The 14,648-nt window shown below is 36.6% G+C and overlaps 1 protein-coding gene across 2 annotated transcripts in view; it reads left to right on the top strand.

The window, feature by feature from the left end:
• Positions 1 to 14,648, top strand: part of SLC41A2 (solute carrier family 41 member 2) — a 112,563-nt gene that overhangs the window by 43,903 nt on the left and 54,012 nt on the right. For both annotated transcript variants that reach the window (XM_030320418.1, XM_030320417.1), the window contains exons 4-6: positions 5,072 to 5,143; positions 7,295 to 7,439; positions 11,464 to 11,610. In XM_030320418.1, coding sequence (XP_030176278.1) covers positions 5,072 to 5,143; positions 7,295 to 7,439; positions 11,464 to 11,610 — 364 coding nt within the window. The remainder of the gene's footprint in view (positions 1 to 5,071; positions 5,144 to 7,294; positions 7,440 to 11,463; positions 11,611 to 14,648) is intronic.

Here is a 14,648-nt window from a genome sequence, read left to right as displayed (position 1 = left end):
GATAATTGTTGTGGATATATAACAGTAGTATATAATTAGAAAACAATCCCAAGCACAGTGATTCTATAAATTGTTTAAATTCTGTTACCTGAGGTCTAAAATTTTCTGCTTCTGGATGCTAGATATAAGAGTCAAAAATGGCATCCACTGTCTTAAAGACAACGTATATGTTTTTAAAGCTTATAAATCTATTTTCCAGGAGCAAATTGCCAAGAACCGTTTGATTAGTATTTTCCCACTCTAGACAAAACTGATTTCTGTTGCCTTAAACCTCTCAGAGAACTCCTTTGATTTTCTGAAATTATTTTGTAACATTTTAGCTTTTTAATTCATTAATTCAAAAAATATTTCTGAGCCCTTACGGTATGCCAAGTGCTAGTGTGTGCTAGGGAATCATCAATAAATAAAACAGAAAATATTCCTGCTCTCACTGAGCTTACATCCCAGTGTAAAAGGATAAGAAGCTGGCAAAACCTTTCCCTGATAACTATAAGTTAGATTTCCAATTCAAATTGTAAAACTTCTAAAATAAAGAAAAATTAAATCCCAAATAATGATATTAATAACTCTGGCATAACTTTGATATAGTTACAGTCTCAGTATTCTTTCCTAAATTTGACATAATTCTAAATTTTACAGGTTCTTGTCAGAAAACCGGATTGTTAGATACAAACAAAACTTGCATATTCCTACTGGTTCTCAATTTTAGAGTATGTTTCTTTACATTATTTTTTAAAATTTTTATTTCTTTATTTTGAGAGAGAGAGAGAGAATGAGCAGAGGAGGGGCAGAGAGAGAGGGAAAGAGAGAGAATCCCAAGCAGGCTCTGTGCTCTCAGCACAAAGCCCGACATGGGACTTGAACTCATGAACCGTGAGATCACGATGTGAGCTGAAATCAAGAGCTAGATGCTTAATCGACTGAGCCACGTAGGCACCCCTAGAGTATGTTTCTTAAGTTATAAATACCAATCCGTAGCCATAGGTTTGTGGAGTGTACTACTTATGTATAACTTAAACCGTTTCAGTCATCGAGATTTTTAACTCCCCCCTTTCTTTGAAGCTTTATTGAGGTATAATTGACACAAATCGACTACACAAATTCAAAGTTTACAATTTGATGAGCTTCAATACGTAGTGTGTACATGTGAAACCATTACTGCATTCAAGATTATGAGCATAGGCATCACCCCTGCACATTCAGGAAGATATTATTAGGGTGTCTGTGTACATATATGTGTTTTACCATATTATGTTTTATGAAATACTTCAAGCATGTAAAAGTATGTAATATGGTTTCTAATTCCATATAATGGCAGAATGAAATAGTGAGTGACCCTTCCCAGAGAATAACAATTAGAAAACCTAGACAAACTATATGAAGGCAATAGAAAGTAATTAAAAGCAGGTAGAAATGAGAGGTCACCCTTAAAGGACCATGTCTGCAATGAGTAAGCATTGCAAAGTTTGTAGCGTTTTTTTTGCCTGAGGGAGTTTCCCCAGTCCCTGGATCTCATGTGGCAGAAACCCCACAGTCTTTCTTACCAGTTTGAGGTGACAGAGGTCAGGAAGTCTAACAAAAAATGAAAAATAGGGGCGCCTGGGTGGCGCAGTCGGTTAAGCGTCCGACTTCAGCCAGGTCACGGTCTCGCGGTCCGTGAGTTCGAGCCCCGCGTCGGGCTCCGGGCTGATGGCTCGGAGCCTGGAGCCTGTTTCCGATTCTGTGTCTCCCTCTCACTCTGCCCCTCCCCCGTTCATGCTCTGTCTCTCTCTGTCCCAAAAATAAATAAACATTGAAAAAAAAACATTAATGGGGCGCTTGGGTGGCTCAGTCGGTTAAAGCATCAGACTTCGGCTCAGGTCATGATCTCGCGGTCCGTGAGTTCGAGCCCCGTATCGGGCTCTGTGCTGACAGCTCAGAGCCTGGAGCCTGCTTCGGATTCTGTGTCTCCCTCTCTCTCTGCTCATTCCCCGCTCATACTCTGTCTCTCTCTCTCTGTCAAAAATAAACATTAAAAAAAAAAAAAATTGAAAACCACAGTGTTGGCCAAAACATCTTCAGGCTCTGGACACCTCAAGCTCTCTTTCCTTAAAAATTAACTAGTGTCGGGGCGCCTGGGTGGCTCTGTCGGTTGAGCGTCCGACTTCAGCTCAGGTCATGATCTCACGGTCCGTGAGTTTGAGCCCCACGTCGGGCTCTGTGCTGACAGCTCAGAGCCTGGAGCCTGCTTCGGCTTCTGTGTCACCCTCTCTCTCTCTGCACCTCCCCCGCTTGTACTCTGTCTCTCCCTCTCTCTCAAAAATAAACATTATGGGGCGCCTGGGTGGCGCAGTCGGTTAAGCGTCCGACTTCAGCCAGGTCACGATCTCGCGGTCCGTGAGTTCGAGCCCCGCGTCAGGCTCTGGGCTGATGGCTCGGAGCCTGGAGCCTGTTTCCAATTCTGTGTCTCCCTCTCTCTCTGCCCCTCCCCCGTTCATGCTCTGTCTCTCTCTGTCCCAAAAATAAATAAACGTTGAAAAAAAAATTTTTTTTTAAAATAAACATTAAAAAAAAATTAACTAGTGTCTTTGCAAAAATATTGGCCAGGTTGTATATAAATATTAAAATATTTAAAACACATAAAATATATATATTTAAAATATATAAAATACATATCAATTAAAAAATATTAACCCAGGTCATATAGAAGTCTTTATCAGATCATATTCTACTATATCACATTCTTAGTTCTCAGATTTTCTAGCCAGGATATTCAGGTCAGCTAATTGAATAAAAGTAGGTCTAGCAAAAGCCTTTAAACAGAACACTTTGTGATTCTTCCTCTCTACTCTGGAAAAATTTAGATGATTCATGCTGATCCTAGGCCACTGGCCAGTATCTTAGATCAGCCCAATTCTTGGACAGCACAGGTCAATTTTCAGTTTCCTGCCAAACTCCCACTTCCACTCCAATGCACGCCTGTACCATAAGTATTTTCCCTACATGGTTAAGTTTGGATCAACATTTCTCTCTCTCGTCTTTTTTTTATCCTTCTAAAAATCTTTGCTTTATAATTAAAAACAAAAAAAGGCGATTTTTATTTGTGAATATATTCTGCTTTATTTCACATAATACATTGTGATTTCTCATTATAAATTATATTTCATAAAATGTGAAATATATTTTATTTCACATCATACATTAACTTGTTATTTAGGTTAGACTAAAAGAACTATAGATTTAGAGACTTATAGATCTGGAAGGGACTTAGAAATTGTGATCTTCATCATTTACGAAACAGAGCAATTGAATAGCGTGACATTGTTCTATCAGTATGGGTTTGCTCACTAGAACCGCCCTGGTATATATTGGAATTTATAGAGAGCAATAAGGAATCTAATAGAGCAATTTGGGCTTACACAAATGGGGGAGAAGGAGAGATCTGTGATGGAAGGGTCGGAGAAATAACCTGAAGCACTGGAGAAGAGGAAGAAAGCTATGGGTGTATTGCAGTGTAGACATCTGGATGCCTACCGTGTCTGATTACCAAGACCTTACAGAAATAATGGCCTCTCTTTCACTTCTGCCTTCCAAATCTTAGGCAAACTCCTGTCACTGGCAGACTGTAACCTGCAGCTCTAGGGGAGAGGATTTTGAGGAAGGTAGCTTCAGGCTTTAAGCAGGAACTGTGGCAATGTTACAAGTGAATCTGGCACAGTAGCATACCTAATCCATAGCACTCATTCATTCTGTGACTCCCCTTTCTTGACCTTTTTCCTAGACCTTAGTGTATGTGTGTCTCTACCTCTCCTGACTATCAAGTAATCCTGGAGTCTTCACATCTTCTACTTTTTCATGGAATCATTTTAGATTGCTTCTTATACCTATAGACTTTTTTTTCTAAAAGTTACTAAAACTAACACTAATTTCTGTCATGCCTATTTCCTGAATATTAAACCCTAAGTGGATTTCACTCTTTAAACATTACCTCTGCCTCATTACTCACTGGAGGAAAGACTCAGGTTGTTAGAGCTACAAACACAAATTTCATGAATAATGTAGATTTCCAGGCTTAGGAAAGAAATCTGCAAATAAAGGCAGCATGAATAATTATACTGAAAAACTGAGAAATCTTAATATTTGCATTGCTGGATACTTTGGGACTAGATCCCAGAAGGAGGTTCGAGAATAGAATCTGTTTTCCAAATTGATAGTGGAAATGTTGATGTAGCACTTAATCTTCTGGTCTGAAGCCAGTGAGCTAAACTCTACTGATAAATAACAATCCTTATGTATCTCCTACCTTACCCGTTCACTTAACCTTCCATGACCAAGCAGATGATGAATAATTGAAACCCAACTTGGTATGTTTTTTTTTTTTTTTTAATAAACATTGTTCACTGCTTTCCAAATGATTGCATTAGAAAAACTCGACAGATTTGGATATACGTGTTTTGAGTCCTAAATGGTTGAGAAGTAATGATTTAGCATATAGAGCAATTGAATAATATATTTTTAGAGGGTATTCTTCCATTTAGCAGAAAGATACATAAATTTTAATAGTGAAATACACAATGAAAATTTATATGTGAACTGAATGAATTTTTTATTGCTAAGAGTTTTAGTCATGGCTCAAATATAAATTATGTACATATAAATGACTTATTTAATCCTGGGTTTTCTGGTCACTAATTCTTCAAATTAGACTAGTTTCATGATGTGGAATAAAATGCTAGCAGCTCAGAATTATGTGATTATTCCTATTGGGCTTCAGTACATAAAATTTGGCATGTTAGGATGACATTTGATGATGTTGTAAACAGTGGGCAAATGGATAGTATTAACTGGCCCGCTAGTTCTTGTGGGCTAGTAGTTAAATTTAAAAAAAGTGTTTTTTTTTTCCCCTAAACGTATTGGGCAAGCTAAATGTGAGATTCAAGGCTGGTAGTGAAATCAGATTTATATTAAGTAAAAATGTGAGTTCATCAGATTTACTAAAGAATTATCTTTGGCTTAAGATTTCATACGCTGCTAAAACAGAGTTGAAAGCATATGATTAGTCAGTGATATGTGAAAGTATCTATCTTAACAGGTAAATATCGGGAAGATGGATTCACCCATTGAAAAGTGGAACCTAATAATTGGCAACTTGGCTTTAAAGCAGGTAAGTGATGCAGATATTTGCCTATGGATCTTGGGTTTATACATCTTGGGTGTTACCTGTAAGAATGGAATAAATATTAGTGCTATAAAAACTACCATTTAATTGTTTCAGGGGGCTTGGGGCACCTGGGTGACTCAGTCGGGTTGAGCGTCCAACTTTGGCTCAGGTCATGATCTCACGGTCCGTGAGTTCGAGCCCCGTGTCAGCTGTGCTGACAGCTCAGAGCCTGAAGTCTGCTTCGGATTCTATGTCTCCTCTCTCTCTGCCCCTCCCCCTGTTCATGCTCTGTCTCTCTCTGTCTCAAAAGTAAGTAAACATTAAAAAAATTTTTTTTAATTGTTTCAGGGGGCTCAAAACAATTTAGTACAATGAAAAAGTGATAGAGTAAATGGATACCCATGACTGCTGAAAAGTTTTCTTTCTCTAGAAATTGATCAGGTTCTTCCAAATTTGAAAAACATGTAATTAAAATATAATATATATATGTGTAAATTTTTAATCATAAGTGTGTAAGAGAGCCAGAATTTGAGTACTTGAGTTAATAACTGTACAAATAAATATTTAGCACGTCATTGCTTAGGTACTTTTTTTTCTACTTTTTTTAAAGTAAATCTTTTTAAATTAAACTTAACCCTTTTATGTATTATGGTTATATATTTATTTAAACTGAGTTTTTCTTAATCTGTTAATATTACTCGAGCTCATCTAAATGAACACATTAAATTGTCAGTTACATATACACTAAATCATGGATTATATATGGATTATTTACAGCTCCTTCTGATCTCAGGTGAATGTCTTTTCATCTTCCACTACTTTCTACTATGCCCAAGACACAGGACTGCAGCCTCTAGTAACTCTCCAGCAAGTGGGCTTAGGGAACACTCACTATTTTAATGTTAGCTCAATTAGGACATCACGTTGAGAGGCATGGTTGCAGAAAAGTAATTTCAGGTAATGTATTTCAAAGACATAGAAATAAAATGAGTTTTGGAATGTGGGCTTAAAAGAAATATTTGTCTAGCTGCTTCTAAGATCACAGGATTCGAAATAAGAAAATCTGTGATTTAATCTGAGCTCTAACGTTCACCAGATGCATAAACTTTGTTAATTTACTTAACTTTTCTGGGCTTCCTGGCCCCCTTCTTTTAAACCATGGTATTGCATTAGAGATGTCTGTGATCTTTTCTAGCTTGAACTTGTAGGAACCTAGGCAGGGTTAATAATCAAAATATTTAACAACAAGTAAGCTACTATAAATTAAAAGTTGAAACTATATTGCATTTTAGTCTTTTAATATTCTGAACTCTTACTAAGAGTGGTAGTATAAATTATTCGTCGCATCATTCTAATAACTTCTATCTCAGCTTAATTTTTCCTTCTGTTCTTTGTACCCTTCCCTTGTCATCCTCCTTCCCTGCAGCTGTTGGTCAGGATGGGAGCCAGAGATGGCTCTGGATTCCAGTACATGGACTGGCTTCAGAGAGTCTGTGAGCACCTAGAAATTCTTCTCAAATATTGAGCACAACTGTGTTTTCATAGAGAAGAGAATCTTTACAAAGATTCTTTAAATGTCTCTTTAAAAAATAGATAAGAGCTGGAGGAGAACAAGGAATAAATCTATTTTGAGTACTATGTATCCCAAGACCCAGGAGAGCGCGCCTCCTACGTGGTAGATTCTAAATAAGTACTTGCTGGGTGAATGAATTTAAATAACTTGCCACAAATTAGGTGATAGAGCCAAGAGTCAGATTCTTATCATTTGATCATAAAATCCAGTCTCTTACCAGCACTGCCTCTGAAGTCAGACTTCAGTCGTGTGGATTGGGTACACGTTTCCGTTTCAGTCTTAAGGTTGGTATCTTCGTAGATGATCTGTGGATTAGACCGTCAGAGTCACTTTAGGTGCTTCATAAAAACAGATGCCTGGACCCCATTCCATACCCACTGGCACCAGATCGTGGCAGTTCGAGAACTCACTGCCTTAGGGAATATTAAAACCAAAATAGAGTGGCTTCTTCAAAAGGTAATGCGGCTCAGTGACCAGATGCAATCCTTTCTTCTGACTTTTGGTATGCATATTTACATAATGAAGTAAAAACTGGTTTTGAAATGAATAATTCAGTTGGACTTTCTAAAAAATTTTTTTAGGTTCAGGCAACAGTGGTTGGTTTTCTAGCAGCTGTGGCAGCAATTATACTGGGCTGGATTCCAGAGGGGAAATACTATCTTGACCATTCCATACTCTTGTGCTCTAGCAGTGTGGCAACTGCCTTCATTGCATCTCTTCTGCAGGGTAAGTGGATTTAGAAATGGCTACTGTACCGTCCTTCACTTTCAAATAATTTATTTTCCATGTCGACTATTTTTATTGAAATGATACCTGTTCATTGTAAGAACCACAGAGAAAAAAATTTTAAGTTTTATTTAAGTCCCAGTTAACATACAGTGTCATATTAGTTTCAGGCGTACAATACAGTGATTCAGCACTTCTGTACGTTACTCAGTGCTCACCATGATAAGTGTACTCTTAATGCCCTTCATCTGTTTCCCCCATCCTTCCGCCCAACTCCATTCTGGTAACTACCACCTTGTTCCCTGTAGTTAAGAGTCTGTTTCTTGGTTTGTCTTTCTCTCTCTCTTTTCCCTATGCTCTTTTGTTTTCTCTCTTAAATTCCACATGTGAGCGAAATCATACTTTGTCTTTCTCTGACTCATTTAGCTTAGCATTAATACTCTTTAGCTCCATCCATGTTGCTGCGAATGGCAAGATGTCATTCTTTTTTATGGCTGAGTAATATTCCATTATGTGTGCATGTGTGTGTATATATAAAACATATATATTTATATATATATATAAATATATATAAAACATATATATTTATATATATAAAACATATATTTATATATATAAATGTATATATTTATATATATATAAAACATATATTTGGTGTATATATATGTATACCATAATCTTCTTTCTTTATTCCTCAGTTGATTGACACTTTGGTTGTTTCCATAGTTTTGCTATTGTAGATAATGCTTCTAAAACATCAAGGTGCATGTATCCCTTTGAAGGAGGATTTTTGTATTATTTGGGTAAATACCTAGTAGTGCAGTTGCTGGATCATAGGGTAGTTTTATTTTTAACTTTCTGAGGAACCTCCATACTGTTTTGTAGAGTGGCCACACCAGCCTGCATTCCCACCAAGAGTGCAAGAAGGAGAGAAAATTTATCTACAAACTTCTAAAATATCTTATTTCACAAATACCTATATTTGTTGTATGTAAACCTTAATGTAGAACAGGCTTTCTGAGGTTGTCTCTTGGCCTTAGGTAGTCTGGTAGAGTTCCCGAATGAGATCAAGAAAAAATTCATTAGTTTCTATAAATTAAATTAATTGAGAAACTCCTTTCTGGAAATCATGCAGAGGATTTACTGGCTTGTCATTTGAGTAGCAAGGATTCCAGGAATTCTGAATTTCAAAAGCAGTCCCTCTGTTAAAATTTTTTAAAGTTTCAGATTTCAAAAAATTTTTTTTTACTAATTCTGTGGCAATACAAATATAACCATATGCTCAGCACAGTATTTTACTGGCTTTAGACTTAAAAAGCCAGAAAGTTTTTTTTTTTTAATTTTTTAATTAAAAAAAAATTTTTTTTTCAACGTTTATTTATTTTTGGGACAGAGAGAGACAGAGCATGAACGGGGGAGGGGCAGAGAGAGAGGGAGACACAGAATCGGAAACAGGCTCCAGGCTCTGAGCCATCAGCCCAGAGCCCGACGCGGGGCTCGAACTCACGGACCGCGAGATCGTGACCTGGCTGAAGTCGGACGCTTAACCGACTGTGCCACCCAGGCGCCCCAAAAAGCCAGAAAGTTTTAAAAATTAACTACATTTGGAGCACCTGGGTACCTCAGTTGGTCGAACATCCACCTGTTGATTTCAGCTCAGGTCATGATCTCACAGTTTGTGGGATCAAGTCCTGCATCAGGCTCTGAGCTGACAACATGGAGCCTGCTTGGGCTCTCCCTCTCTCTCCCCCTCTCTCTGCCCCTCCCCCCCCAAATAAATAAACTTAAAAAAAAGTTAACTACCTTAAAACTTTTCAGTTGCGGCATCATTCTTTTTATTTATTAAGAACTTAACAGTAGAGAACTAGCTTATTATGAAATTATAATCATTTTTATTTTACAGTTGTCATCTTCTTACCCTTATATCACCAGCAAGGTGAAAAATAGAAAATTCTCACGTCAGGTGATTATAAAACTGTTAAGCTAACTTTTTTGGTTAGGTTCTGGGAATTTAGAGAATCTTACTAAGATTAAGACTTGACTTCCAAAATATTTTCAAGCATTTTGTTTTGGTACTTTTATTAAGGGTAGTTTCTTGTCTATATGTAGAATTACCAGAATTCAGTGGTGTTAACACTGGCCAAAGTGGGATGAAGTTAAGCTATTGGGAAATTAATTTCTGGTTAAAAGAAATTTGGGGCACCTGGGTGGCTCAGTTGGTTAAGCGTTGGACTTCGGCTCAGGTCGTGATCTCACAGTTTGTGAGTTCGAGCCCCGCAGTGAGTTCTCTGCTGTCAGCACACAGCCGGCTTCTGATCCTCTGTCCCCATCGCTCTCTGCCCCTTCCCCCCCCCCCAAATAAAGAAACACTAAAAAAAAAGTCAAAGCATTAGCTTCTTTTACCTTAAGTTCGTTTCTGTTTTCTAATCTTGCTTCATTTAGAAATAATTGTTTAAAAGCTTTCAGTAAAAACTATTGGTATTGCCTAGGATTTTCAAAATCATAAGAATTCAGACTTTTAAAATACATGTGCTTAAAGCTTGTTACTTTGAACAATGTGTGTTCTAATTTTATGATAGTTATATGTAGAGAGAGCAGATACTATTAACCACCTTTCGTAGGTGAGAAAACTGGCTCAGGTAAGGTGACTTACCTAATTTCATCAGCTTGTTTGCAGAAAATCAGTATTAAAACCTGTTTCCTGACTCCCAGCTCTTTCCGCTGGCCCATGATGGCAAAATATTTGTTTTCAGCTGAAAAGATATGGATGGCATCCTCTCCTGGGAGAACTTTCCATGTTGATCTTTAAATGTGCTGACTTTGAAAAAAGGATTCTATGTGAGCACATCTTGATTATTACATAATACATTTTAAAAACTTTTCTATTGCTTTTTTTTTCTTTTTACAATGATATTATGGGAAAGGTAAGTCTATAGATTGAAAACATCTCCAGAATATAAGAGGTGAGAAATTATTTGAAGCAAGACAGAGATTCTACTTTTAATAATTGTGGCTTTATTGGGGTAGTAGAAAACATGGAAGTAGAGTTACTTACAAGCTCTGTGACCTTCAACAAGAATTTAAGCTCTACTCCCAAGACCTCAGTTTTATTATCTATAAAATGAGTAATGCTAGACTAAAATCATTTTGAGTCATTTTCAGTCTAAAAATGCAGTGAGATTCTGTTGTTTTTTTTTTTCCCCCTATAGCCATTTTTAGGCTTCCATACTGGTTTATGGTTAGCATATAAGTGAACTAATCTTAAATATTCTCTGCACTGCATCCTCTAAATGTTGGCATGAGAAAATCTATACAATTGAGTATGGATGTAAATGTTATCAATCCCCCTCCCCATTTCTATGATTCAAGAAAATAGATATCTAGGAGTATAAGTACACAGTCGTATTTTCATCTTCTATTCTCTAGTTGGAAGTTCATAGACAGAAACTTTGGTTTTAAAGAATATCCTTTATAAAGACTGCTTTTTGTGTTCTGGTCTCCAGTGTTCAAATTTTAATTACTTCCCTCTTAATACTTCAACGATTTTAAATAATAAAATGAAGCAAGCATTCTGGCTACCACCATGTAGACAAAGCTGTTTTTGTTGGTCTTCTTCCCAATTGCTGTGCATATAAATACGAATCACCTTTTCTTTGATATTTTCATTCCTTATTTGAGGGTTAACATAAAATCTTTGGGTTTGGTACAAATATACATTACATCTAAGACATACATGTTATTAAATTTGAAACTTCAGCTTGAATGTTATTTTACAGTAGCTTTTCAGTTCTCTAAATGTAACACTGAACTTCTCAAATCTTCTATGATCCCTACTTGGAATTTGTTGAAAGGCATTTTGCCAGAGCATTAGAGTAAAATGTTTTGTTTGCTTTAGTCAGCTTATCTAAGCAGTCTAACTGGAAATGATGTACTCACTGTTTGTCTAGCTTTTATATTTCAGTATTTAGGGGATTGATTTTCTCTAAATCATAGCATAAAAAGTAATGAGTTTTCTTTCTTCCAGGAATAATAATGGTTGGGGTTATTGTTGGTTCAAAGAAGACTGGCATAAATCCTGATAATGTTGCTACCCCCATTGCTGCTAGTTTTGGTGACCTCATAACTCTTGCCATATTAGCTTGGATAAGTCAGGGTTTGTACTCCTGTCTGGGTAAGTTGACTTGATATTAAATATAATGTGCTATTCAGAGTCTCTTTAAATAAGTAATTGTTGCAACAGTGCTGTGAACCCCTGGTGGCCTTCACCTGCAGTAGAACTCTGGTTGAGACTGATTAGAACAATAACTGCCATTTGTTGTATACCTACTATGTGTTGTGGTTCTCATATATTTTTCTCCTCACATTTTTTCCCTCTTTTTATGGAGTTTAAAACTCTCTAAGATAAGGATTATCATCTCTAATTTCAGACGAGAAAATTGTGGATCGTAGAGGCTATACATGTTACTCCCTACTGGTAGGAAAGTTGACCACGGGCCTAGTATTCTATGAATTCTGCCCTTTTGCTAACTGTGTAGCCAGTGAGGAGTCAACCCTCAGTATTCTGATATATGCATTGTACTAGTGTCCCAGGGCATAAGGTTAGAACAGTGCTTGAAATTTAGTGATTGTCCCCACCCCCCCCATCAGAAACCAACATGGCAATTACTAACAACTAAAAAGTCACCATGAAAATGAGCCTGAATGCTGTGTGAAGTTGGAGACATCTTATATAAGATTCCTGATAATAGTAATAGATTACATATGGAATCTAATGAATCCTTTTAATGCAAATTTGTACTTTGGGATTATTGTTAATGTAAATGAATATGATTTGTGAGCATTGGTTTAGTGCTAAAAGTTGTTTATGGTTTTATTTTTAGATGCCAAATTGAAAAAAGTAAAAGAGAATAGAAACCCACAGAATTCTACAAGAAAAAAAAAAAAAAGATAGTTTATAAGCTGAACCAGAAGCAAACATTTATTCATATATCCTCATATGATCCATGAATTCTATACAGTTTATGGTATAAGTCTAAAGTACCTTTGGTTTGAAGAAGTAAGGATCTCATGTATGTTTTTGAACTAAAGAAAAGACTTTATTTAACCTAACAAAAGCAGGCGTTTTACTACTTTTGGAGATATTAAGGGAAGCTTTGTTTAGTATATAAAATTACCTTAAATTATTTAATGAGTGGCATGAAATTAGTCAATAAGACATGATGTATATGTTCAAGGAAGGGCCTTCTCATTTAGAAGATGACGTGTGTCCACTTGATGTAAGATAGAAGACAATACATGATCAATGACCTCCATGTAAGATCTTGTTCCCATAGGTCTTGGGTTTTCATTATTGTGAAATATGCAAGGAATGACGTGTGTGCAAGTATGCTCAGGGTAATTAATGTTCAATCCTTCTTTCTCCCAGTCAAAGTACAGAAAATGAGTAATGTTATTAAAAGGATAATCTTCTTTAGTTCATATTGTTAGAGTGATAACTGGTCATATTTTTCTCTATTATACAGTTTAGAAATTCATACTGAAGTCAAGGATTGAAATAGTAGCTTTGGCTAGTTTTAGAGAACATGACTTAATGTTCTTCACCTACCTACTCTATTAGACTCCTTCACCCATTCACAGGCAGGTAGCTGGACGACTTGGAGGCCTCACCTCCCCAAAGGAACAGATTAACTGCATTGGGGAAGGAGGCGGTCATCAATAGGCTGGATCCCAAAAGAAAAAGGAGATGAATTAGGCATGGCTAGTGCCCCTTTCCCTAGTCTTACCAATTAGACCAGTCTCTCCCACTGTGAGGAGGAGGTAAGAGAAAGGAAAGGGGAAGCACAAGGGGGTAAAGGGTTTCTTAGTATTATTCCATAGGTCTTGCCAAGACCCTTGAGGGTGGGGTGGGGATGGGGCTGGAAGGTTGGTAGTGGTTCTTGGATGGGTTCCCTTATATACACAAAAAGAAAGGTACGTTATTTTCAGACTTGGAAACCTATATTAACATGAAGTCATTGTAACACATTTCCCAGCTGCTGGTATCTCCTCAATCGAAGTCCCAGTAGTAAGAAAATAAGCAAGAGAATGCTATTGAAGAATGTCATAACAAATATTACAATTGTTACAGTGATACAGACTTAACATTATGATATTGCAGAAGATAAATCAACTTTTGGGGAAGTAATGTGTACTGACTTAAAATAAGGTGTGTGTGTGTGTGTTTTTTTAAATCACTCGAGTGATGAACTTCTTACAAAAGACTAAATCATGTGTTACTATCTAAAGCTTTCACTATTTTGAGGGTTGTATGTGATACATTAGTAGTTTAGCTAGATGAATAAAAAAAAGGAAAATAGAATGATTTCTATTTTGAGAAATAATTTTATTGTTAAACATTGCTTAGGCTTTTCTGGGCCTTTACTTGTTTTGTGGAAGTTAGCTCAAAGTAATTCAAGATGAATTAATCAAAATAGGTTCTTTACATTTTACCTGTCACTTATTTCCCTAAAGTGCTATATATATATATATATATATATATATATATATATATATATATTATTATTATTATTATTTTGATGGGCTGCTGATTGATTCCATAGTTGATTTAACAGTGAAGGGTTTTTCTGGGGTCAGTGTTGGATTATAACATGTCTACATTGTGAGCACTAGGGGGCCTCATAAGATCATTATAGTATTTGTGGTATTCAGGATATAAAGATTAGGAACAGTCTCATTTAAATTCTGAGGCCTCATTCATCCTGCTGAGATACCTGATTCTTGGAAACAAAGTTTAATTCTTGAGCTACATTGGAAACACTTAGCAGTCTTTAGAGATAAGAGGATTTCATGGCAGCCCTGGGCTTCTGTTACGAATAGAGGCCATGGGTTCCATAGGTCCCAAAGAACTGACTGGGCTGTGAAAAAAGCCTGAGTTAGTTCCCCACCTCTAATTTTGGATACTTAGAAATGACTTTGAACAGCTCCCCTCTTGTCTTGTTTGTTTTGATGCATGTACTGAAGCTCACTCTACGTTACTTCAATGTGTTACTTTTCCTTTGGTCCTGATAAAATTTGCTGATTTTTGATGTTCGAAGTAAAGACGGGATTTTCCCTCTTTTTACCGCTCCAGTTCTCCCCTAAAAGGACAAAATGAGCCCAGAGCTTTGTTTGTTCCTATTGACTTTATTTTGTGTAGTCACCTAAGTTTTT

This window comes from Lynx canadensis, chromosome B4 (assembly GCF_007474595.2).
Source record: "Lynx canadensis isolate LIC74 chromosome B4, mLynCan4.pri.v2, whole genome shotgun sequence".
NCBI classification, from domain to species: Eukaryota; Metazoa; Chordata; class Mammalia; order Carnivora; family Felidae; genus Lynx; species Lynx canadensis.
The sequence above is the reverse complement of the archived record's forward strand: the minus strand, read 5'-3'. Positions and strand labels throughout refer to the sequence as shown.